This window comes from Cnephaeus nilssonii (genome assembly GCF_951640355.1).
Source record: "Cnephaeus nilssonii genome assembly, chromosome: 13".
Classification (NCBI taxonomy): domain Eukaryota; kingdom Metazoa; phylum Chordata; class Mammalia; order Chiroptera; family Vespertilionidae; genus Cnephaeus; species Cnephaeus nilssonii.
Genome location: NC_137084.1, coordinates 42,269,225 through 42,294,963, shown reverse-complemented (window position 1 = coordinate 42,294,963; position 25,739 = coordinate 42,269,225). Strand labels below are relative to the sequence as shown.

The 25,739-nt window shown below is 44.7% G+C and overlaps 1 protein-coding gene across 6 annotated transcripts in view; it reads right to left on the bottom strand.

The window, feature by feature from the left end:
• Positions 1-25,739, bottom strand: part of RNF121 (ring finger protein 121) — a 73,376-nt gene that overhangs the window by 29,725 nt on the left and 17,912 nt on the right. For all 6 annotated transcript variants that reach the window (XM_079789345.1, XM_079789342.1, XM_079789344.1 and 3 more), the window contains exons 2-3: positions 17,728-17,765; positions 13,996-14,137 (exon numbers count right to left, since the gene is read on the bottom strand). In XM_079789345.1, coding sequence (XP_079645471.1) covers positions 13,996-14,137; positions 17,728-17,765 — 180 coding nt within the window. The remainder of the gene's footprint in view (positions 1-13,995; positions 14,138-17,727; positions 17,766-25,739) is intronic.

Genomic DNA, 25,739 nt, shown 5'->3' with positions numbered 1-25,739 from the left:
TCCCCTGACCAATCGCATCACACCCACCTTGGCTGGCCTGGCACCAGTGCATGTCATAGCGTGGTCATCCAGAAGGTCATCCAGATGGTTGTTCTGTTGTTCGGTCAATTTGCATATTATGCTATTATAGATATACTAGAGGTCTGGTGCACGAAATTCATGCATGGGTAGGTCCCTAGGCCTGGCCAGCAATCAGGGCCAATCTGTGGGGCGACCTGCAGGCAATAGGAGGGCTCCCACTGGCACCCACTTTGGCCAGCCTGGTGCTGCCTGCTCGCCGGCCCTGACCCCCGCCGCCACCACTGGTCGCCTCTCTCCCCGGAGTGACAGGCGGGGTGATCAGGGGGCTCCTGCTGGCATCCGCCTTGGCTAGTCTGGGGCCTGCAGGCTGGGGGCAGCTCCTGCATTGAGCATCTGCCCCCTGGTGGTCAGTGCGTGTCATAGCGACTGGTCGTTCCACTGGTCATTTCGCTGTTTGGTCGATTTGCATATTAGGCTTTTATTATGTAGGACTAGAGGCCTGGTGCACAGATTCGTGCACTGGTGGGGTCCCTTGGCCTAGCCTGCGCCCTCTCGCAATCTGGGACCCCTTGGGGGATATTAAAGGCCCAGTGCACAGATTTGGCCCGATCCTTGCAGGCCAGGCCAAGGGACCCCACCAGTGCACGAATCCGTGCACTGGGCCTCTAGTATGCATATAAGATCTTTGGTTAATCTCTTCCCGCCCTCCTGCCTCCCCCCTTCCCTCTAAGATTCATCAGTCTGTTCCATGTTTCCATGCCTGTGCATTAAGCGTCTGCCCCTTGGTGGTCAGTGTGCATCATAGCTACCGGTTGAACAGTCGAATGGTCACTTAGGCTTTTATATAGTATATAGCTTCAGTATACTCATTTTATTTAAAAATAGAGGGGTAAGAATCAGAAAACAACTAAAAAAGTTAAAAGTGATTGCTACTGAAGTAAGAATCAGGGACTGATATAGTTAAGGCAGAGGACAGATGTGTTTTGTTTTTTAATGTTTGCAGAATTATTTGACTTTTAAACTATAATATATATAATGCTGATAAAAAACTGAAAAATCAAACATATAAACAATATGAACAACAGACAACTGACAGAAAAAGTCAAATGATCAGTATAAAAACATGCTCAACCTCACTAATAATTAAAGAAATAGTTAAAAAGTAGATAGTTTTACCATTAGACTGACGAAGACTAAAATATTGATGATTCCTTATCCTCTCTTTAACACTGGATTAAGAGCACTGTTCATCTCTGTTGGTGCAATTGTTAACTGCTATAACTTTTTTAGAGGGCAATTTAACAAGATCCACTGATAATTAAAATGTGTATATTTCTTGACCCAGCAATTCCATTTCTAGAAATTCATCCTATGGAAATGCTTGCCAAGCTATGCCGATTACATATGCAAGAAATTTACTAAATCATGGTTGTAACAGTGATAAACTGTTAACATGTCTACCTACAGAAGTTAATATTTTTAAAAAATCTATTTAAAAGAATATTTACATTACTAGGTTAAGAGATGGCATAGAGTCCTAGCAGGTTTGACTCAATGGATAAGAGCGTTGACCTGTACTGAAGGGTCCCAGGTTTGATTCCTGTCAAGGGCACATGCCTGGGTTGAGGGCTCGATCCCCAGTGGGGAGCATGCAGGAGGCAGCCGATCAATGATTCTCTCTCAATATTGATGTTTCTATCTCTCTCTCCCTCTTCCTTCCTCTCTGAAATTAATAAAAATATATTTTTTAAAAAAGAGATGGCATAGATACTAATATGGATAGATATTTGAGACTTAGTCTTAGGCAGGAAATGTTGCAGAACCTAACAGATGTCATTAACATCTAAAAATGTATAAATATTAACATACGAATAGCTCTGCCAGCTGGCATGGCAGTGGTTGAGCCTCAACCTATGAACCAGGAAATCACAGTTCAATTCCTGGTCAGGGCACATGCCCAGTTTCGGGCTTGATCTCCAGTGTGGAGCGTGCTGGAGACAACTGATCAATGATTGTCTCTCATCATTGATGTTTCTAACTTTCTGTCTCTCTCCCTTCTCTGAAATCAATAAAAATATATTTATTAAAAAAATATGAATAGAAAAATATGCAAATGTAACAAACTGTTAATAGTGGTTCTCTCTGGGCACTTTTTATTTCCAGGTAACATATATATTGTTTAAAATTTTTATAACAAATATGTATAATTGCTGGAGGCTAAGTCCAGTGGGCCATTATAAATGCGAGAAGTCCTCAAGAGGTTGAATGGACTCTTTCAGCAGGGCTGAAAATCTGTATGTTATTACCTGCTGCTGGAACAGCTGAAGGCAATTCCCCCAACCTGATGGTCCTTTATTGTTTACTGGACCTTACCTTTGATATGTGTATCTGCTTTGCTAAAAGGCAAAATGTATGAATTAAAAGCCCTGGGCCGGAGAGCAGCCACTAGAGTGAAGCCTCCCCTGGCTCCCCCATCCTTCCAAATTTATATTTCATGTCTAGATTATTCATTTATGCGCAGACCCTTTACCAGATTCCTTGAACCCTAGCAGCTGCTGAGTAAGACCCAGGCATATAACATTTGTTATCAGAACAAAAAACAAAATAATACAGAACAAAACCTCAGGTCAGCTTTGTCCTTTTAGAAAAAGACAGGCCTTCACCTCTGTTGGTTACTCAGTACGATACAGATTTTAGAGCTGAGAGTAAATCCAGCCAAACATTCCATAAAAATCACAAAAAAAATCCCCTCCATACATCCCTAAGAGGTTGTCTAGTCCCTAATAAACAATAGCTTGTGATGGGAATATCATTTTCTTCACAGTTCATTCCATGTGGTACAGCTCTCACGGTTGAAAACCCCACCTAATAAAAGAGTAATATGCAAATTGACCATACCTCTGCTACACCCACCAGCCACGCCCACCAGCCAATCAGGAGCAAATATGCAAATAAACCCAACCAAGATGGCTGTAGCCACAGAGAGCAGGAGAGAGGCTTGGGTTTCCCCAGCAATGGAGGAAGCCAAGTTTTCCGCCTGCCCTTGCCAGCCTAGGCCTCCACTCAATGCTACTAAGTTTCAATTATAGAAGGTAAATAAATTCCAACAGAAATGGCGGCAGCCACGGAGCTGGAAAGAGCAGGAGGCTAGGGTTGCCCCCAGCAATGGAGGAAGCCAAGCTTCTGCAGCTCTGGCTGGCCTAGGCCTCCACTCAAGGCTACAAAGTTTCAATTATAGAAGATACATAAATTCCAACAGAAATGGCTGCCGCCACGGAGCAAGCAGGAGGCTTGGCTCCGCTCCAGGCTACAAAGTTTCAATTGTAGAAGATACGTAAATCCCAGATACCAGGGCCGCCACTTGGGTCGCCAGGGGGTGTAGCCAGCCTGCAAACCACCACAGGCCCTTTGCCCAAGCCACCCCACGCCTCAAGGGAACCCCCACCCTGATCTGGGACACCCTTCAGGGCAAACAAGCTGGCCCCCACCCATGCACCAGGCCTCTATCCTATCTAATAAAAGAGTAATATGCAGATTGACCATCACTCCAACACACAAGATGGCTGCCCCCATGTGGTCAAAGATCTTGCCCCCATGTGGACACAAGATAGCCACCACAAGATGGCCAGCAGGGGAGGGCAGTTGGGAGGGACCAGGCCTGCAAGGGAGGGCAGTTGTGGATGATCAGGACAGCAGGGGAGGGCAGTTGGGGGTGACCAGGCTGGCAGAGGAGGGAAGTTGGGGGTAATCAGGCCTGCAGGGAAGGGCAGTTGGGCGGGACCCAGGCCTGCAGGGGAGAGCAGTTGGGGGGGACCAGGCCTGCAGGGAAGGGCAGTTAGGGGCAAACATGCTGGCAGGGGAGCAGTTAGGCATCAATCAAGCTGGCAGCGGAGTGGTTAGGGGGTGATCAGGCTGGCAGGCAGAAGCGGATAGGGGCAATCAGGAAGGCAGGCAGGCGAGCAGTTGAGAGCCAGCAGTCCTGGATTGTGAGCCAGCAGTCCTGGGATCTGGGCCTAAACGGGCAGTCGGACATCCCTCGAGGGGTCCCAGATTGGAGAGGGTACAGGCTGGGTTGAGGGACAGCCCCCACTCCATGCACGAATTTCGTGCACCGGGCCTCTAGTTTCTTTATAATACTTGGCTGAAATCTGCATTCTTAAAACTCATTCCTTAGCTTTAATTTGGGCCTTTGGAGTTACACAGAATAACAATCATGAAAACATACTTTAGAGCAGTGGTCGCCAACCTTTCAGACCTTGCGGCGACTGCTGCTTTAGAGATTAAGGAGACTTTAGCAATCATCTAGTCTTAAACCCTCACTTTAAGTATATTTTTATTGATTTCCAAGAGGAAGGGAAAGGGAGATATAGAAACATCAATTATGAGAGAAAATAATTGATTGGCTGCCCCCTGCACGACCCCCATTGGGGATCAAACCCACAACCCAGGCATGTGCCCTAATGGGGAATCGAACTGTGACCTCTTGGTTCATAGGTTGATTCTCAACCACTGAGCCACACCAGCCAGACTTAAACACTAACTTTAAAGATAAAATCAGGATGAGGAAAGAAAGGCTAAAAGGGAGAAAGTAATCTGTCCAAGGTCTATTGCCAATTATTAGCAGAGGTGCTAGAAATAGATCTTAGATCACCTGATTCCCCACTTCAAAACTTTTTATAGTACACCAAAATTCTGTTCTTCAGAAAATAGGAAAGAAGGTAACACTTCTTTTTTTTTTAAATATATTTTATTGATTTTTTACAGAGAGGAAGGGAGAGGGAGAGTTAGAAACATCGATGAGAGAGAAACATCGATCAGCTTCCTCCTGCACACCCCCTACTGGGGATGCGCCCGCAACCAAGGTACATGCCTTTGATTGGAATCAAACCTGGGACCCTTCAGTCCGCAGGCCAACGCTCTATCCACTGAGCCAAACCAGTTTTGGCAGAAGGTAACACTTCTTAACACATTCTATGAGGCCAGCATTAACCTATTACCAAAGCAAGACAAATAAATGACAAGAAAACTATAGACCAAAATTCCTTATGAATATAGAGGCAAAAATCCACAACAAAATACTAGCAAATCGAATCAATCCAGCAGCACATTGAAAGGATTATGTACATCACAATATAATGGGATTTATTGCAGGAATGCACATGATCATCTCAATGATGTAGAAAAAGCATTTGAGAAATCCAACACCCATTTGTGATAAAAACAAACAAACAACAACACAAAACACAGCAACAACATTTGACAAACTAGGAATAGAAGGCAACTTCCTCATCATGATAAAGGGCATTTGTGAAATACCCACAGCTAACTCACTTAAAGTTAAAAACTGAAAGCTTCCCCAAGATCAGGAAAAAGACACTGATGCCCATTTCACAAATGGGGAAAGGGTGAAGACAGGGGAAATACAAAATGGAGTCACTTTAACCAAGCTGCTAAACTATTAACATTATGAAGGTTGAAGCATAAGGAAACAATTCTTTTTCTTGTCTTAACTAAACTGAAAATGTAAACTTTTCAAATTTCCAGTCCTGTGTCAATGCCTGGATATCCATTTACCTACAGATAAACCTCTGACTACCCCCTAAAGAGCTCAGGATGTGACTAGACCTCCTGGCAACCATCCAACAAACCACCTGGCATCCATCATCCAGACAGCCTGACACCTGACTTATAACCATCCTAGAGCAATCCCTAAGACCTCGAATGCAAAACTGATTATTCTTAAGGATGTGACTTTAAGTTCTGCTACAAGAACTCTTAATTTTCCTTTTTTCTGCAGTATACTTCTGGGATTTTGCCTAGATGTGTTTCTAGTTACAAACTCTAAGACCCTTTGTCATTTATTTCTGGCAAAGCTTCCAGGCTCTTTTTTCATTATACACTATTCAGTGCGCGCGCGCGCACACACACACACACACACACACACACACACACACACACACTGAGTGGCCAGATTATTATGCGTTCAGAGATCATAATAATCTGGCCACTCAGTGTAGTTCAATGGAACATAATTAAGTGTACAAGGGTAAATGTATGCTTCTATGGTCAATTAAAAATGTTTTAATCCTCACCTGAGGATATTTTTCCTTTGATTTTTAGAGAGAGTGGAAGGGAGGGAGACAGAGAGAAACATCGATGTGAAAGAGTCACATCAATTGGTCAAGGATTGAACCTGCAACCAAGACACACGCTCCCTCCTCCCCACATTGGAATTGAACCCAGGCACTTTATCCGCTGAGCCAAACTGACTAGGGGTATGGTCAATAATTTTTGACAAGAACGCCAAGACCATTCAATGGAGAAAAAAAATCTCTTCAACAAATGGTGCTAAGACAACTGGCAAAAGAATGAAGTTAGACTCTTAACCCTTTGCACTCGCTTGCTTTTTTCTCAATTCCTTTATTCTAATGCTAACCGTGTCAAGTCACACTCGACATCTGAGTGCAAAAGGTTAACTCACATCATATACAAAAAATTAACTCCAAATGGACCAGAGACCTAAATTTAAGAGATAAAAGTATAATACTATTCAAAACATAGAGTAAATCTTAATAATCTTGGATTTAGCAATGGATTCTTAAATATGACACTAAAAGCACAAGCAGCAAAATAAAATATAGGTTTAAGGGTATAAACGTACAATGAGGAGTAAATAAGGCTTGGAGAGCGGTAGCACAGTACAGCTTGGGTTTGAACTGCATGGGTCCACTTATACTGATTTCTTTCAATGGATATATAGTTGGCCCACCATATCCCCAGGTTTTGCATCCACAGATTCAATCAACTGCAGATCAAAAACATTTTCTCTCCGTGGCTGGAAATCGCAGATAGTAAGGGCCAACTATATGCAATGTTTTGCGCCATTTTTTATATAAGGGACTTGAGATTGCAGATTTTGGTATCCAGGGGGGTCCTGGGATGAATCCCCCACAAATACCAAGAGACACTGAAGTTTTGGAGGAGTTAAAAGTTATATGCAGATTTTCAACTGCATAGGATTCAACACTCCTAACCACAGCATTGTTCAGGGGTCAACTGTATAATGAATATAGACAACAATATTGTACTATATTATCAAACTTGCTAAGAGACTAGAACTTAATTATTCCAATCACTAAAAAGAAAAGATAGTTATGTAATGTGATAGAGGTGCTAAATACTACTACAATGGCTGTCATCCTATATAATAAAAGGCTAATATGCAAATAGACCTAATGGTGAAACGACTGGTCGCTATGATGCGCACTGACCACCAGGGGGCAGAAGCTCAATGCAGGAGCTATCCCCTGGGTCAGTGCGCTCCCACAGTGCACTGGCTGCCCACCATGTTCCGCGCCACCCCCTGGTGGTCAGCACACGTCATAGCGAGCGATCAAACTCCTATTCTCCTGGTTGAACTCCCGAGGAGACATTTTGCATGTTAGCCTTTTATATATATAGACTAGAGGCCCGATGCATGAAGATTCATGCAAAAATGGGCCTTCCTTCCCCTGGCTGCTGGCACCGCCTTTGCTCTGGCCAGAACCGCCTTTCTGCTCTGGCCTGGAGCACAGCGGTGGTGGTGGGAGCCTCCGCGGCAGCACTAAGGATGTCTGACTGATGGCTTAGGCGAGTGGGCTCCCACACTGTGAGAGGGCGCAGGCCGGGCTGAGGGGACCCCCCCCACTAGTGCATGAATTTAATGCACTGGGTCTCTAGTATTACAATATACAACTGTATAAAATTAAACGATGACACCTAAATTTACACAATGTTATATGTCAAATATATTAAATAAAAAAGAAAAAATAAACTGGAGTTCATCAAACTGACAAATGTTATACATTAAAGGACACTGTCAAGAAAGTGAGAAACCAACCCATAGAATGAGAGAAATATTTGTAAATCATATATCTTATAATGGTCTGGTATCAAGATTATATTAAAAACTCTTACAGCCCAGCCAGCATGGCTCAGTGGTTGAACGTTGACCTCTGGACCAGGAGATCACGGTTCAATTCCCAGTCAGGGCACATGCCCGGGTTGTGGGCTCAATCTCCAGTGGGGGCAGGCAGGAGGCAACCAATCAGTGATTCTCTCACATCAATATTTCTGTCTTTCCCTCTCTCTTCCACTCTCTAAAAATCAATGGAAAAATATCCTCAGGCCAGGATTTAAAAAAAAAAAAAAAACTAACAAAAAACAAACAAAAAAAATGTCATTTGTAACCTTTTTTTAATTTAAAGTCTATTTAGTCTGATACTTAAGAGCCAACACAGCTCTCTTTTGGTTATCATTTGCATGGAATATATTTATTTGGGATGAAGATACTTTTTTATTTTTTATTGATATAATATCAGTATATAACATTATATAAGTTTCAGGTGTACAACTTTATGCTTCAACATCTGTATACACTACAATGTGATCACTACTAAAAATCTAGTTACCATCCATCACCCTAGAGATGACCTCCTTCACCATTTCACCCACTTCCAACCCTCCTCCCCTTTGGTAACCACCAATCTGTTCTCTGTATCTAAGAGTTTGTTTTTGTTGTATTTTGTTTATTCGTTTTTAGATTCCACATAAGTAAAATCTTATAGTATTAGTCTTTCTTCATCAGACTTATAACACTTAGCATAATATCCTCAAGATCCAACCACACTGTCTCAAATGGGAAGATTTCACCTTTTTATGACTAAACTAGAGGCCTGGTGCATGAATTCATGCACGAATTTGGGGCCAATTGGGGCTGACTGGGGGTCGGGCTGGCCAGAGGGGGCCGCAGGAAGTTGGGGGGGCCAACTGGAGCCCCAATCAGGCCAGTTGGCTACCACAGTGCGCGCCATAGCAACTGGCCATTCTGGTCGCTTGGCTTTTATATCTACTTAATAAAAGAATAACATGCTAATTGACCGTACCTTCACGACGCCCACCAGCCAATCAGGAGTGAGTATGCAAATTAACCCAACATCACCATGGCGGCGATGCAGGCATTCCGCACCACCCCCAGCCACTCCAGGCCTCTGGGCAGCGTGGGAAGGCGGAAAGGCGGCTCCGGGCCGGAGCAGAAAGGTGGCTCCGGGCCAGAGCAGAAAGGCAGCTCCAGGCCAGAGCAGAAAGGTGGCTCTGGTCAGAGCGAAGGTGGTGCCAGCAGCCAGGGGAAGGAAGCCCATTTCTTGCATGAATCTTCATGCATCAGGCCTCTAGTCTATATATATAAAAGGCTAACATGCAAAATGTCTCCTCGGGAGTTCAACCAGGAGAATGGGAGTTTGATTGCTCATTATGACGTGCGCTGACCACCAGGGGGCGGCGCAGAACATAGTGGGCAGCCAGTGGCGGAGGCAGGATGCTGAGGGAGCAAGGAAGAGGGAGGCCAGGGGGTGGGAGGGGACGGGGGACCGCATGGTGGTGGTGCACAGGGAGGCAGGGAACCTGATTGGCCCTGATCACTGGCCAGGCCTAGGGACCCTACCCATGCATGAGTTTTGTGCACCAGGCCTCTAGTACATAGATAATATTCCATTGTATATTATGTACCACTTCTTCTTTATTCATCCATGGATGGACACTTACATTGTTTCTATATTTTAGCTATTGTAAATAATGCTGCAATGAAATAGGGGTGTATATATCATTTCAAATCAGTGTTTTTGTATTCTTCAGATAAAAGCCAGAAATGGAATTACTGGGTCATACTGTAATTCTATTCTTTTTTTCAGGAATCTGCTTACTGTTTTCTATAGTGGCTGCACCTACTTTACATTCCTATCTTATATAATAAAAGGCTAATATGCAAATTGACCAAACAGCAGAACGACTGGTCGCTATGACATTCACTGACCACCAGGAGGAAGACGCTCAACGCAGGAGCTGCCCCCTGGTGGTCATTGCACTCTCACAGGGGGAGCGCCGCTCAGCCAGAAGCCCTGAGCTGGGCTCATGGCTGGAGAGCACAGCGGTGGTAGCAGGAGCCTCTCCTGCCTCTGTGGCAGCACTAAGGATGTCTGACTGATGGCTGTCAGTCAGACATCCCCTGAGGGCTCTCAGACTGTGAGAGGGTGCAGGCAGGGCTGAGGGGACCCCCCCCCACCGCGTGAGTGCACAAATTTCATGCACCGGGCCTCTAGTTAATAGTATAATAGAGTTCCCCTCTCTCTCTCTCTCTCTCTCTCTCTCTCTCTAATATGTTTTTACTGATTTTTTTTTTATAGAGAGAGGAAGGGAGAGGGATAGATAGATAGAAACATCAACGAGAGAGAAACATCATCAATCAGCTGCCTCCTGCACACCCCTCAACTAGGAATTGAGCCCCGCAACCCAGGCAGGTGCCCTGACCTGGAATCAAATCAGTGACCTCTTGGTTCCTGGATCAATACTCAACCACTGAGCCATACCAGCCAGGCAGGTTGCCTTCTGTCCATATCCTCTCCCACACTTGTTATTTCTTATCTTTTTTTATATGGTCAATGTAACACATATGAAATGATAGCTCATTATGGTTTGGATTTGCATTTGCCTCATAATTAGTGATGTTGAGTATCTTTTCATGTGCCCGTTGGCCATCTGTATTTCTTCTTTGGAAAACTGTCTAATCAGATCCTCTGCCCATTTCTTTTTTTTTTTTTTTTTTTTTTAATATATTTTATTGATTTTTCACAGAGAGGAAGAGAGAGGGATAGAGAGCTAGAAACATCGATGAGAGAGAAACATCGATCAGTTGCCTCCTGCACACCCCCTACTGGGGATGTGCCTGCAACCAAGGTACATGCCCTTGACCGGAATCGAACCTGGGACCCTTGAGTCTGCAGGCCAACGCTCTATCCACTGAGCCAAACTGGTCTTGGCTCTGCCCATTTCTTAATTGGTTCTTTGATTTTATGTTATTGAGTTGTATGAGGTTTTTATATATTTTGAATATCAGATGTAAGATTTTCAAGTATCTTCTCCCATTCACTAGGGTGCCTTTCCATTTGACTGATGGTTTCCTTTGCTATGCAGAAACTTTATAGTTTGAAGTAATCCCATTTATTTTTGTTTTTGTTTACCTTGCCTTTTAAATCACATCCACAAAATCACTGCTAAGACCGGTATCAAGGAGCTCACTGACTATGCTATTTTCTAGGAATTTTATGATTTCAGGTCTTATATTCAAGTCTTTAATCCATTTCAAATTAATTTTTTTGCATGGTATAAGATAGTGGTCTAGTTTCATTCTTTTCATGTGGCAGTCTAGTTTTCTGAACACCATTTATTAAAGTGTGTGTCCTTTTCCCATTGTTATGCTCTTGGCTCCTTTGTTGTAAATTAATTGTCCATATATGTGTGGGTTTAATTTTGGGCTCTCAATTCTGTTCCACTGATCTGAGTGTCTGTTTTTATGTCCATACAATACTGTTTTGATTACTACAGATTTGTAGTATAATTTGAAATCAATAAGTGTGATTTGTTCTTTGTTTTGTTCTTTCTCAATATTGTTCTTTCTCAAGATTGCTTTGGCTATTCAGGATCTTTTGTAATTTCATACAAATTTCAGATTTCTTTGTTCTAGGTTCTGTGAAAAATGTCACTGGAATTTTGTTAGGGGATACAATGAATCTGTAGGCTGTTTTGTGTGATATTGACATTTTAACAATATTAATTCTTCCAATCCATGAGCAGAGTATCTTTCCATTTATTTGTGTCTTCCTCAATTTATTTAATCAGTCTTATACTTTTCAGTGTATAGGTCTTTCACCATCTTGGTTAAATTTATTCCTAGGTATTTTACTCTCTTTGATGTAATTATAAATAAGATTATTAATTTATCTGAGAACTTGTATAGATATACAGAAACACCACAGTCTGTATTATCAATTTTGTGTCCTATTAACATTACTGAATTCATTTAGTAGTTCTAGTACTTCTTTAGCGAAGTCTTTTGGGTTTTCTATATATAATTTATATATATATAAAATGACAGATTTCTTTCTTTCCAATTTATATGCCTTTTATTTATTTTATTTATTTGTTTTGGTTAATCCTCTCCCAATATTTTTCCATTGATTGTTAGAGAGAATGGAAGGGAGGAAGAGAGACAGAGAAACATCGATGTGAGAGAGACACATTGATTGATTGCCTCCCGCACAAGGATCAAGCCTGCAACCGAAGTACGTGCCCTTGACCGGAATTGAACCTGCGACCCTTCCTTCAGTCACGAGCTGACACTCTATCCACTGAGCCAAACCAGCTGGGGCTTTTCTTTTTCTTGCCTAACTGTGGTGACTAGGACTTCCAATACTATGTTGAATAAAAGTGGTGAGAATGGGCATTCTTGTCTTGTTCCTGATCATAGTAAAAAGTTTTCATCCTTTACCATTGATACGATGTTTGCTGTGGGTTTGACATACATGGCTTTTATTTTGTCTAGGTAGTTTTTTTCTATGCCCACTTTGTTGAGAGTTTAGATCTTAAATAGATGTTGAATTTTGTCAGAAGCTTTTTCTTCATCTATTGAGATGATATAATTTTTATCCTTCATTTTGTTAATGTGGTATATCACAATGATTAATTTGTGGATGCTGGACCATCCTTGCACCCCTGGAATAAATCCCACCTGATCACGATGCATGATCTTTTTACTGTATTATTGAATTAGATTTGCTAATATTTTGCTGAGAATTTCTGCATCTATGTTCATCAATGATGTTGGCCTGTAATTTTATTTTTTTGTAGTATATTTGTCTGGTTTTGGTACCAGGGTAATGCTGGCCTCGTAAAGTGAGTTTGGAAGCATTTCCTCCTCTTCAATTTTTTAGAAGAAGTTGAGAAGGATAGCTACTAAAATCTTCTTTGAATGTTTGATAGAATTCACCAGTGAAACCATCTTGTCCTGGGACTGTTGTTTTTTGGGAGATTTTTTATTACTGAGTCAATCTCCTTACTAGTAATAATCAGTATATTCAGATTTTCTTTTTCTTTATGATTGAGTCTTGGAAGATTATATGTTTCTAGGAATACATCCATTTTCTTCTAGGTTTTCTAATTTGTTGGCATACATGGAATATCTTTTCCCATCCTCTTACTTTCAATCTCTGTGTCTTTGTATCTAAAGTGAATTTCTTATAGCCCTGACTGGTATTGATCAGTGGTTAGAGCATCAGCCCACACAACAAGGGGTCCCAGATTCGACTGCCAGTCAAGGACACATACCTGGGTTACAGGTTTGATTCTTGGCCCTGGTCAGGGTACCTGTGGGAGGCAATCAGTCAATGTGTCTCTCTCTTACGTCAATGTTTCTCTCCCCTCCAGCCCCCCCGACTCCTTCCCGCCCTCCTACTCTCTCTAAAAAGCAATGGAAAAAAATGTGAGGTGATGATTAATAAAATAAATAAATAATAAAATAAAGTGTGTCTCTTACAGACAGTATATAAATGAATCATAGTGGGGGTTTTTTCATGGTGGTTTTTTAATACAATCTACTAATCTCTGTCTTTTAATAGAATTTAATCCATTTACATTTAAAGTAATTGTTGATAAGGAATTACTTCTGTCATTTATGAGTATTTCTCTGTATGTTTTTATTCCTCATTTCCTCCATACTGCTTTTTTTTTAAAAATTAATCTAAATCCTACCTATAAGATTTATTGGAGGCTTCACCTTCCCAGTCAAGTGATCACTTCTCCCTCTATTTCAATAGTTCCTAATGAATATCTCCTTCATGAATATGTCCCAAAATATTTAAAAGGAAGGGCCTACCTTTTCTGGCCATAAAAGTAGTCTCAGGTTCTATCCCTGTTTTCACCCTCTGAATCACTTGCACCTTAAACACGCACCCACCATACAGAATTCACCATTCATACATCAAGTTCATTATTATTGTCCATTCTCTGCCTACATGTGGCTTGGCTTAGGCTGGATCCTAGAATACTTAGGAAGGGTCTCTTGATTACTGGCAGACAAAGAAGAAGAGAGTCAAAATGGCTTACATTGTAGGAGCGAGGATGCCTCTGCTTCCACTGCACCAGGAGCAGCTGGGCCACCACCAAGGTAGCGATGAGGATGAGGACCATTTCGGCATGCATGGCTTCGTGACCACGGTGCTTGGCATGCATGCGTGCATGCTCGATCCTGAAAGTCAAACAGATGGGGTTAGCCAGGTTAGGGCTGGTGTGGTGGTAAAGAGGTAGTGCTTCCCAGGGATATTCTACCCGTCCAAAGTTCAGAACACACTCCTGTATTTTGCAGCTGTAGGGTACTATACATATGCCCTAGAGCAGCGATCTAGGAGCAACCGCTGCTCCAAAGGTTTCCTTAAACCAGCGGTCACCAACCTTTCGGACCTCATGGATCACCAGTGGTCCACGGGCCACCGGTTGGCGACCGCTGCCCAAGAGGACAGGCATTCTGGCATAGAATAGGGGTTCTGGCATACAATAGGGGTTCTATGGGCTTGGTTATTGACCAAGCTCAGTTATTGGATTAAATGTGGGTGGTGTGCTGCCTGCCTCCAATGGCTGATACAGCTGACACCTTTCCTGTTGCAGGAAAAAGATCCAAGAAGCCCGTGTCACTGCCCATTTCAGACCTATTTAATTCTGTCATTGAAAAGAAAACATAACCCAAAGAGAAGATTGTAGCCACAAAGCCTCATAATCTTAGTATTTATGATACCAATAAAGGAGTAGCACTGAAAACGTGTGTTAATTCTAGGGTTAAAGTTTTGCTTTATTTGTCCTACCCTCTTTGTCAGGACCAGGGATCCTGAAGACTATTTAGCCGAAACCGGTTTGGCTCAGTGGATAGAGCGTCGGCCTGCGGACTGAAGGGTCCCGGGTTCGATTCCGGTCAAGGGCATGTACCTTGGTTGCGGGCACATCCCAGTGGGGGATGTGCAGGAGGCAGCTGATTGATGTTTCTCTCTCATCAATGTTTCTAACTCTCTATCCCTCTCCCTTCCTCTCTGTAAAAAATCAATAAAATATATTTAAAAAAAAAAAAAGACTATTTACCTGGGATCCTGAAGACTATTAGCCTGAAAAATCTAGACTGCTTTGACTTTATATTATATTCATTCAAGAGTGACTTCGCCATCAGCATCGACAGGGAAATAGCCTCAAGGACTTAAGAAACTCTTATTTAATCTAAGGCTGGCATTCTCTTGTCCTGAGGATTGGCAGCAAACTATTTCCTTGTTCAATACAGGCAAAAAGCTTTTTCTAAGAACAGAGAAGAATAGTTACTCCTATTACTCTGGGTCAGAGTCAGCCAAGGGAAAAGAATAAGGAAGAATTTAGTCAGAAAACCAAATACAAATATAGCCTGTGGTCAGGAGCTTTTGTACAAGTTTTCCATGTATAGGGTGGGGGATTAGGGAGGGACAGAAAGGACAACATAAATGCTATCTTCATGGAGTTCCCGAGGGCAAGAAGAACCCAGCAGGATGAATTATGGGTAAATAATAAAGCAAATATTGCAAAAAGTTAATTGTAGAATCTAGATGGTGAGTGTAAGGGTGTTCACTGTGCATTTCTTTCATACTTTCTGTATGTCTAACATTTTTCATAATATAATGTTAGGGGCTGAAACTCAGTGGGCAGCCAAATGTCAGTCAGCCAGCCAGCCACAGCACCTAAGGGTGCACTTTACATAAAACACTATCCTGGGTGAGAGAATCTGACAAAAAGATGATAAGGTTAGGAGTAAGAAACTTTAACCAGTTAACTGCCACAATATTTTGAATTTAATTTAAAAAGGTTTGCCGCTTGCGTCTATAGACATTTATGGCGTACAAATGGTTAAGGTTGTGGCCTTGACCAAGAAAATTAACAACTCTACATCACAATTTCTTCATCTGTCAAAAGGAGTCCATATCTTTTCCGTCTCCCTCATAGGCTTATTGTGAGAATAAGCTAAACTAAAAGGACAAGTAACACTTTAAAAACCTAAGGACTGTGGGGAATTATAAAGATAAATACATTTCTTGTTCTCAGACAATATGTAACTTAATGGATGTGCACAATGAAAGAATCAAGAAAAGACCAAAGAAGACATCTATTTCAAGTTCCCACTCAATGGAAAAATTATTTTTGATATCCTTTGTATGGAATACTTTCATTGGCTTGAGAACATATGCCTCTTAAAGTAATCTATTCTAGAACCAGCAGTGTCTGACACATTGTAGGTACTCATATGTGCTTATAAAGGACTAACACTTCAATGCTTTAAGAGGTAGGAGGGCCCTAGTTAGTTAGGCTCAGTGGATAAAGCGTCGGCCTGCGGACTGAACGGTCCTAGGATCTATTCCAGTCAAGGGCACATGCCCGGGTTGTGGGCTCAATCCCCAGTAGGGGGCGTGCAGGAAGCAGCCAATCAGTGATTCTCGCTCATCATTGATGTTTCTCTCTCTCCCTCTCACTTCCTTCTGAAATCAATAAAAAGAGGCAGAAGGTTCTCTACCTCTCAATATACCATGATTATTAAAAATGTTTCTGATAATAATACAAAATCTATCTTTCTATAGCTCCAATGTATTGGACCTAAACCTATATTCTGGAACAATAAAGGACATATCCACTCCTCTTTTCCAATGCTGCCCCTTCAAAGAGTTCTCATGATCTTATTTTTTTAAAACAAAACCAAAAACTATCCTGTTCCTATCACCATTTTCCTAGCCTTTTTAGTTCTAGATATTTATTTTATTTATTTTTAGTTCTAGATCTTGTAAACACTATTAATAAAACATAATGTGAAGACCATTAATCCTGGTTGCCTTCTTCGAGACATTATCTAGCCAAAGATCTTCTTATACTGTAGTGTCTACAACATCCAGTGTGGCCTCAGTGTAGCAGAGCACAATGGCACTGTCCCTACGTTAAGGCTGATAACATATTTCTATGAACATCTTCCAAATGATTTTAATTATTTCAATAGCTGAGGTACACAACTGGTGCATATTAAGCTTAAAGTCATCTAAAATCTTGTTGGGTTTGTCATATGAGTTAATATTTTTGCCATTCTATATTTTTACAATCAATAGTTTTTAATCTAAAAGGTTTTTTCTCATTATTAGGTTTTATTTGGTTGACTTCAGCTCACTGGTCAGCCATCTTGTGAAGTTTGTGGGGCAATCACTCTGAAACTCCTTTACTAATTAGAAATCATGACAATAAGATATTTGTTGGCCCACTCTGGGTACACAGCAAGTAACCAGCAAGTTGAGATCTCCCATTTTCTCAGTCAGATCCCTCTGCCCTGTTTAATGTATAATGATGATAATGTTAATGATGATAATCATCTTCAAAGTAGGTAACATTGGAGCTTACCACATGCCAGGCACTGTTCTAAGGATTTCACATATATTAATCCTCACAACTCTATGAGGTACAGGTACTATTTTGATCCACACCTGACAAATGAAAAAAAACTAAGGCAAGTTAAGTAACCTGCCCAAGATCACATAGCTAGGAAATGGTACAACTAGTATTAAAACCCAAGTGGATAGTTTGGTACATTTATGCATTTGCTTCCCAGGACCAAGGGAGCTACCCAGAAGTGACCCATGTACTGGAAAAAAATCCCAAAAGACCTAAAAGACCTAGCCTACTGGTCATGAGTCACTGTCTCCCACAGACAAGGAAGCAAAAAGAATAGATATACAACTCTACTAGTTGGATTACCCTATAGTCCCCAGCCTGAGGGGCCCACACTGTCACACTTACCTCCATTGCTCCTCTGGCGAGAGGTGTGACATATCAACCTGTAGAAAGACACAACCAAAAATAATCCATTACTGTCTTAGGCTGTCCCTGCCCAAAATAAGGTGCTTACACATTCATCAATATCTGCCAAGGAATTACAGGTAGCTTTAAGTGTCACAATTTCTATGAAGCCTTCCCTAGTACACTATTCCCCACTAATCTCTCCCTTCTAGAACTAACCAGTAACTCTGGCTTATGTCTATGACTGATATTGTTTTGCATGTCTGTGCTAAGCAATAAGGACAAAAGAATGAACCTAATTCCTAAGATTCTCACAGCTATGAGATAAAAACATAATATTTCTTTATTAGATATTGAAGACTAGCTATGGAAGAAAGAAAAAGGAGGACTTCTCATCCAACCTGTGTTGTGCAGATTAGTAAAAACTTCCTGGAGGTGAGATGTGAAATACTACCCAGATGAGGAAATTAGAGAAATATGTTCCAGGAAAAGGACTAGCATAACCATGAAGTTATAAAGCATACAAACAATTGAGTATGGGGGTGGGGTCCCTCTGCCTGGCTGGCGATCGGGGCTGATCAGGGCCATCTGATCAGGGCCATCTCGCCCAGTCCCGATCTGGCCAGTGGCTGGGGAGGGACCTCAGGAGGTCTCCAGGGCATGTCCGACCCATCTTGCCCAGTCCTGATTGGCTGGACCCCAGCAGCAAGCTAACCTACCAGTCGGAGCATCTGCTCCCTGGTGGTCAGTGCACATCATAGCGACCAGTCAGTCGACCGATAGGACACTTAGCATATTAGACTTTTATATACACTGAGTGGCCAGATTATTATGATCTCTGAACGCATAATAATCTGGCCACTCAGTGTATGTGTGTGTGTGTGTATGTACCTATATATATATGTGTGTGTGTGTGTGTGTGTGTGTATACACACACACACACACACACACACACACACACACACACACACGAGGCCCGGTGCACGAAATTCATGCACGGAGGGGGGTTGTCCCTCAGCCCAGCCTGTACCCTCTCTAATATGGGACCCCTCGAGAGATGTCCGACTGCCCGTTTATCAGATGTCTGATTGCCCGGTGGGATCGGGCCTAAACGGGCAGTCGGACATCTCTCTCACAATCCAGGACTGCTGGCTCCCAACTGCTTGCCTGCCTGCCTTCCTGATTGCCCCTAACCGCTTCTGTCTGCCAGCCTGATCACCCCCTAACCACTTCGCTGCCAGCCTGTTTGCCCCCAACTTTCCTCCTCTGCCGGCCTGGTCACTCCTAACTGCCCTCTCCTGCAGGGTTGATCACCTCCAACTGCCCTCCCTTGCAGGCTTGGTCCCTCTCAACTGCCCTCCCTTGCAGACCGGGTGCCTCCCAACTGCCCTCTCCTGCTGGCCATTTTGTGGTGGCCATCTTGTGTCCACATGGGGGCAGGATCTTTGACCACATGGGGGCAGCTATATTGTGTGTTGCAGTGATGATCAATCTGCATATTACCCTTTTATTAGATAGGATAGAGGCCTGGTACAGGGGTGGGGGCCAGCTGGTTTGCCCTGAAGGGTGTCCCTGATCAGGGTGGGGTTCCCTTGGAGTGTGGGGCGGCCTGAGCGAGGGGCCTGTGGTGGTTTGCAGGCCAGCAACGCCTCCTGGCAACCCAAGCGGAGGCCCTGGTATCTGGAATTTATTTTCCTTCTACAATTGAAACTTTGTAGCCTGGAGCGGAGCCAAGCCTGGGGCTCCCTCCTCGGCTGGTAGCCATTTCTGTTGGGGTTATAATTGAAACTTTGTAGCCTTAAGCGGGTGGGCCAGGCCAGGGTATGCGTAAAGCTTTGCTTCCCCTGTTGCCGGGGACAACCCTGGCTTGCTCTCTCAAGCTCCGTTCTGCCGCCATATTTGTTTGAATTTGTTTACCTTCTATAATTGAAACTTTGTAGCTTGAGTGGAGGCTTAGGCCTGGCAAGGGCAGGTGGAAAGCTTGGCTTCCTCTGTTACCTAGGAAACCTTGCTCTCTGTGGCTGTAGCCATCTTGGTTGGGTTAATTTGCATACTCGCTCTGATTGGATGGCAGGCGTGGCTTTGTGGTTGTGTCAGAGGTATGGTCAATTTGCATATTTGTCTATTATTAGGTAGGATATACATACATCCTCTCTAATAAAATGGTAATATGCAAATTAACATCACTCCGCTACATAAGCCACGCCCACCAGCCAAGCCACGCCCATCAGCCAATCAGGGCGAGTATGCAAATTAACCCCAATCCAAGATGGCTACAGCCACAGAGAGCAAGGTTTCCTAGGTAACAGAGCAAGCCAAGCTTTCCATAGCCGTTGCAGGCCTAAGCCTCCGCTCAAGCTACAAAGTTTCAATTATAGAAGGTAAACAAATTCAAACAAATGGCGGCAGAATGGAGCTTGAGAGAGCAGGCCAGGGTTGCCGGCGGCAACAGGGGAAGCAAAGCTTTCCGCACACCCTGGCCGGGCTCACCCACTTAAGGCTACAAAGTTTCAATTGTAGAAGGTGAATTAACTGCCACAGAAATGGCTGCCGCCCCAGAAATGGCTGCCGCCCCAGGCTACAAAGTTTCAATTGTAGAAGGAAAATAAATTCCAGATACCAGGGCCTCCCCTTGGGTTGCCAGGGGGCGTGGCCATCCTGCAAACCACCACAGGCCCCTCGCTCAGGCCGCCCCACACTCCAAGGGAACCCCACCCTGATCCGGGACACCCTTCAGGGCAAACCAGCTGGCCCCCACCCCTGTACCAGGCCTCTATCCTATCTAATAAAAGAGTAATATACAGATTGATCATCACTGCAACACACAATATAGCTGCCCCCATGTGGTCAAAGATCCTGCCCCCATGTGGACACAAGATGGCCACTACAAGATGGCCAGCAGGAGAGGGCAGTTGGGAGGCACCCGGCCTACAAGGGAGGGCAGTTGAGAGGGACCAGGCTTGCAAAGGAGGGCAGTTGGAGGTGATCAACCCTGCAGGAGAGGGCAGTTAGGGGTGACCAGGCTGGCAGAGGAGGGAAGTTGGGGGCAAACAGGCTGGCAGGGGAGCAGTTAAGCATCAACCAGGCTGGCAGCGGAGTGGTTAGGGGGTGATCAGGCTGGCAGGCAGAAGCGGTTAGGGGCAATCAGGAAGGCAGGCAGGCAAGCAGTTGGGAGCCAGCAGTCCTGGATTGTGAGAGGGATGTCCGACTGCCCGTTTAGGCCCGATCCCACCAGGATCGGGCCTAAACGGGCAGTCGGACATCCCTCCAGGAGTCCCAGATTGGAGAGGGTACAGGCTGGGCTGAGGGACAACCCCCCGCCGTGCACAAATTTCGTGCACCAGGCTTCTAGTATATATATATAACTAGTAGCCCGTTTGCACGAAGATTCGTGCAATAGACCTTCATTCACCTGGCTGCCTGCACCAGTTTTCTGCCGGCACCGGGGACCCAGGCCGTGGCTGTGGCCACCGCCTTCTGCCTTCTTTCAGGGTCCGGGCTTGGCCCCGGGTGGTGGCCTTGGGCTCGGCCGCACCCAGCGTCCCTGCTACCGATCACAGGAGCCGACGACCCCCAGTGGCTTCCTGCGATCAGTGCAGGCTCCCCACTGGTGCCCGAGGCTTTCCCGGCCTTGGGCTCCACCACACCCCAACGTCCCTGCAATGGTTTCCTGGTGGGCGTGTTTGGTGGGCATGGCTTGGTTGGTGGGCGTGGCTTGGGCGTAGCGAAGGTGCGGTCAATTTGCATATTTGTCTATTATAAGGTAAGATTAGAGGCCCGGTGCATGAATTCGTGCATGGGTGGGGTCCGGCCAGCCTGGCCATGGGGAGGGGACATGGGCAGTTGGCCAACCTGCCTGCAGGTCAAACTCCTGGTCGAGGGGACAATTTGCATATTAGCCTTTTATTATATAGGATATACACTGAGTGGCCAGATTATCTGGCCACTCAGTGTATAGAGATTGTAACTCACAGCGCCGAATGCTCAGCACACACTTTCCCTCCAGCCCCTGGTCTTGGAGACCTCATGTCCTTCCAAGGCTCTGCTCACCCTCTTCAGCTGCCACACCAAGTAAATTGCATTGTGTGTGTGGAAACCCTTTGCAGGCTCCATGGGTGTGTCTTTACTTCACTGCAGTTCTGATTACCCCAACATAAGGAGAGACACCCTCATTATCAGGTAACACTATCGTGGTAAGACCCCTGCTCAGCCTACTGCAGCAGTTTTAAATAGGCCATGAGTCGCCCTAGATGGTTTGGCTCAGTGGATAGAGCCACGGCCTGCAGACTGAAGGGTCCTGGGTTCGATTCTGGTCAAGGGCACATTCCTGGGTTGTGGGCTCAATCCCCAGTAGGGGGCGTGTGGGAGGCAGCAGATCGATTCTCTCTCTCATTGATGTTTCTATCTCTCTCTCTCCCTCTGCTTTCCTCTCTGAAATCAATAAAAATAAACAGACCATGAATCAAACATCGCTGCTCTCCATCCATCCAGTCCCCTCACACCCTCTTTTGTCTTCACCCCCACACACACATACATACACTCTGCTGGGGTCTGTAAAATGGGGTCAGGATTTCTACTTCAATTAAGGGCAATGTTTCCACATGACCCTCCTTCCCCACTCACCTCTGTCCCCAGTCATGTGGGGTCTCTCCCTCCCTCCCCTCCATCTAACTTGGTAGGCCCTGCTCTGCTCCCTCCTCCTGTGATCTCCTGTCTGCAGCCTCCCCCTTTCTCCTACAGGGGCGGAGCTCCCCAAAGGCAGGGCTGTGCAGAGTGGGCTAGGCGGTATGGGTGAGGCAGTGCAGAGTGGTGCAGCTGTGCAGGGCAAGCCCAGGCGGGGCCTTGGAGGACAGCTGGGGTGACGGGTCACAGGGAAGAGGAGAGAAGGGCATGGAGCCTGTCCTGTGGGAAAGGCAAGGGGCTCCTGAGCTGCCCCTACCCAGCAGCTTTTCTAGGCCCCTGAGCAGTGGTCACTCTCCCCCACTCACTGCCTCCCGCTTCCTTTCAAGGTTTGGACTCAGTTTCTCAGCCCCACCCCCCTGTCTGCTGCATCCCCAGGAGCCCGAGATCGCCTGGCCCATCCCCCACCCCATAATGGTGCTAACCACTCTCCTCGAGTAGCTAGTGAAACTTAACAAATAAAAAGAAGCAGCTCTGAAGATTATAAATTGTGCACTGAGAACGCCACAGGTTGCAGAGGGGCTGATAGTCCATGGCTCTCAACCACGCATAGCAGCCTCCCCCACCACCCGGTCCCGCCTGGCTCCCGCCCCTACCCCCACCAGGGCTGGACCAAACCCTGGGAGCTTCCTGAGGGCTCTCACCTCACACCTCACTTTCCAGTCCAGCCCACCAGCAACCACAGCAAGCTAACCTACTGGTTGGAGCATCTGCCCCCTGGTGGTCAGTGCACATCATAGCGACTGGTTGAGCGGTCAAACTCCCAGCCAAACTCCAGTTGAGGAGACAATTTGCATATTAGGCTATTATTATATAGGACTAGAGGCCCGGTGCACAAAATTTGTGCACTGGGGGGTGGGGGTGTCCCTCAGCCCAGCCTACATCCTCTCTAATCTGGGACCCCTCAAGAAATGTCTGACTGCCCGTTTAGGCCCGATCCCACCAGTCGGACATCCCTCTCACAATCAAGGACTGCTGGCTCCCAACCGCTCGCCTGCCTGCCTGCCTGATTGCCCCTAACCGCTTCTGCCTGCCAGCCTGATCACCCCCTAACCACGCCCTTGCCAGCCTGATTGATGCCTAACTGCTCCCCTGCCGGCCCGATTGCCCCTAACTGCCCTCCCCTGCCAGCCTGGTTGCCCCTAACTGTCCTCCTCTGTAGGCCTGGTTGCCCCCAACTGCCCTCCCCTGCTGGCCCAGTCACCCCTAACTGCCCTCCCTTGCCAGCCTGGTCCCCCCCAACTGCCCTCCCCTGCAGGCCTGGTTCCCCCCAACTGCCCTCCCTTGCAGGCCTGGTCCCTCCCAACTGCCCTCCCCGGCTGGCCTGATTGCCCACAACTGCCTTTACCTGCCGGCCATCTTGTGTCCACATGGGGGTGGCCATCTTTGACCACATGGGGGGGCATCTTGTGTGTTGGCACGATGGTCAATTTGCATATTACTCTTTTATTAGATAGGCTAGCCAAAGTATGGAAGCAACCTAAGTGTCCATCAATAGATGAATGAATAAAGAAATTAGTGGTACATGTATATAATGGAATATTACTCAGCCATCAAAAAGAATGAACTCTTGCCCAGCTGGTGTGACTCAGTGGTTGAACGTCCACCTATGAACCAGGGTTTGATGCCCAGTCAGGGCACATGTCCAGAAATGTGGGCTTGATCCCCAGTAAGGGGCATGCAGGAGGTAGCCGGTCAATAATTCTCTATCATTGATGTTTCTATATCTCTCTCCTTGTCTCTCCCTCTCCCTTCCTCTCTGAAATCAATAAAAATATATATATTTTAAAAATTCAGACATCTTTAGTAGATCCCTGAGTACTGTGCCTACTGTACCTAATGGATAAGTTAGCCCTGGGTCCTGTTGTCTCACCAAGCTGCCAAGTCACTTTGCTCTGAGATTCTCTTTTCTTTTTCTTTCTTTTTTCCCCTTTTTAAAAAATCTTTATTGTTAAAAGTATTACATATCTCTACTTTTCTCCCATTGTTAAATTCTCTTTTCTAATGGGTCTCTCTGATCAAACAGCATGAGGATTAAGTTCACACTAAATCTCACACTGCCTAAATCCACACACACACACAAAAAGGCAACCTCACTCTACTCATATAAACACTATAAAGTCTTTGGGCAATCATTTGACAATAATGTATAGTCTGTATTCAAAAAGGGTTTATTTACACTCATAAATTATCAAATCCAAACAAAAAAATAGACATGTCATTGACCTACAAATGCCAAAGTCATGGGAAGCATGTGCCTGGCATCTTGATGATAGCCAATAAATATTTGTTTGTTCATTCATTTGTTCATTCATTAAATCACAAGACAGACATAAAACAAAGTCTCTTTCCTTATGAAAGTTAAACTTGCATTCTAATGCAAAAGACATAATAAACATGTAAATAAGCATATATTTATATACATTAAATAATTTCTGGTAGCAGTGTTCTAAAGAGATGAAAGAGTTAAAAAAAAAAAAGGCTATTTTGTTGCTACATGTAGACACTCGAGTTCAGCGGTCGCCAACCAGTGGTCCACGGACCACTGGTGGTCCATGAGGTCCGAAAGGTTGGCGACGACCACTGCTCTAGTTTTCCCAAAAGGTTTCCAACAAGAGAACACACTGGGTGGGATGAACAGTGAAACTTAGCCCATGTGGTATGTCTTCATTCCTTGGGGTTTAACTCATTCCCACATTTTACCCCAAGAAATGGTTTCAGAGCAACAACTACCTTTCTCAGTAAAGAAAAACAGCTGTAGGTCCTAATCTGGCATGGCTATTTATTTTATTTATTCCAAAGAACAGGGCACTTCTCTCCATGCCTCAGTTTCCCCACATATAAAATGAGGGAGGGGATTGGCTTAGGTGATTTTCAAAGTAGTAATTCACACCAAATCTGTCTAACTCCAAAGCTCTGAAGTTAGCTATAACACTCTAGCTTTCAAAACTCCCAGTTTATTTAGTTCCACAGAAGTTAAAGCAAAATGCCTTCAGTGTGGTGAGGTGTGATATAACAGGTTGTGACCAAATTAAATCAGTGAAAGCGTACCAAGTGACTACTATATGCATCCATCCCTCACGGGATGGCCCCTTGCTCTGGCTTCAAGTACCTGCTAACTGCAAAGGGACCTAAACTCTGGAACTCCATCCACCAGGGAAACCTAGCATTTCAGAGGTCTCAGTTGATCCTTCCAAAAGTTAAAGACTGATCAACTTTGCAGCTAGAGACCTCATTCTTTCACAAAACATTAGAGATGACTAAGTCCAACCTTTGCTCTTGAGGTATTCACAGTTGGAGGAGGAGGGGCAGGCTATTAAACATATTATAAT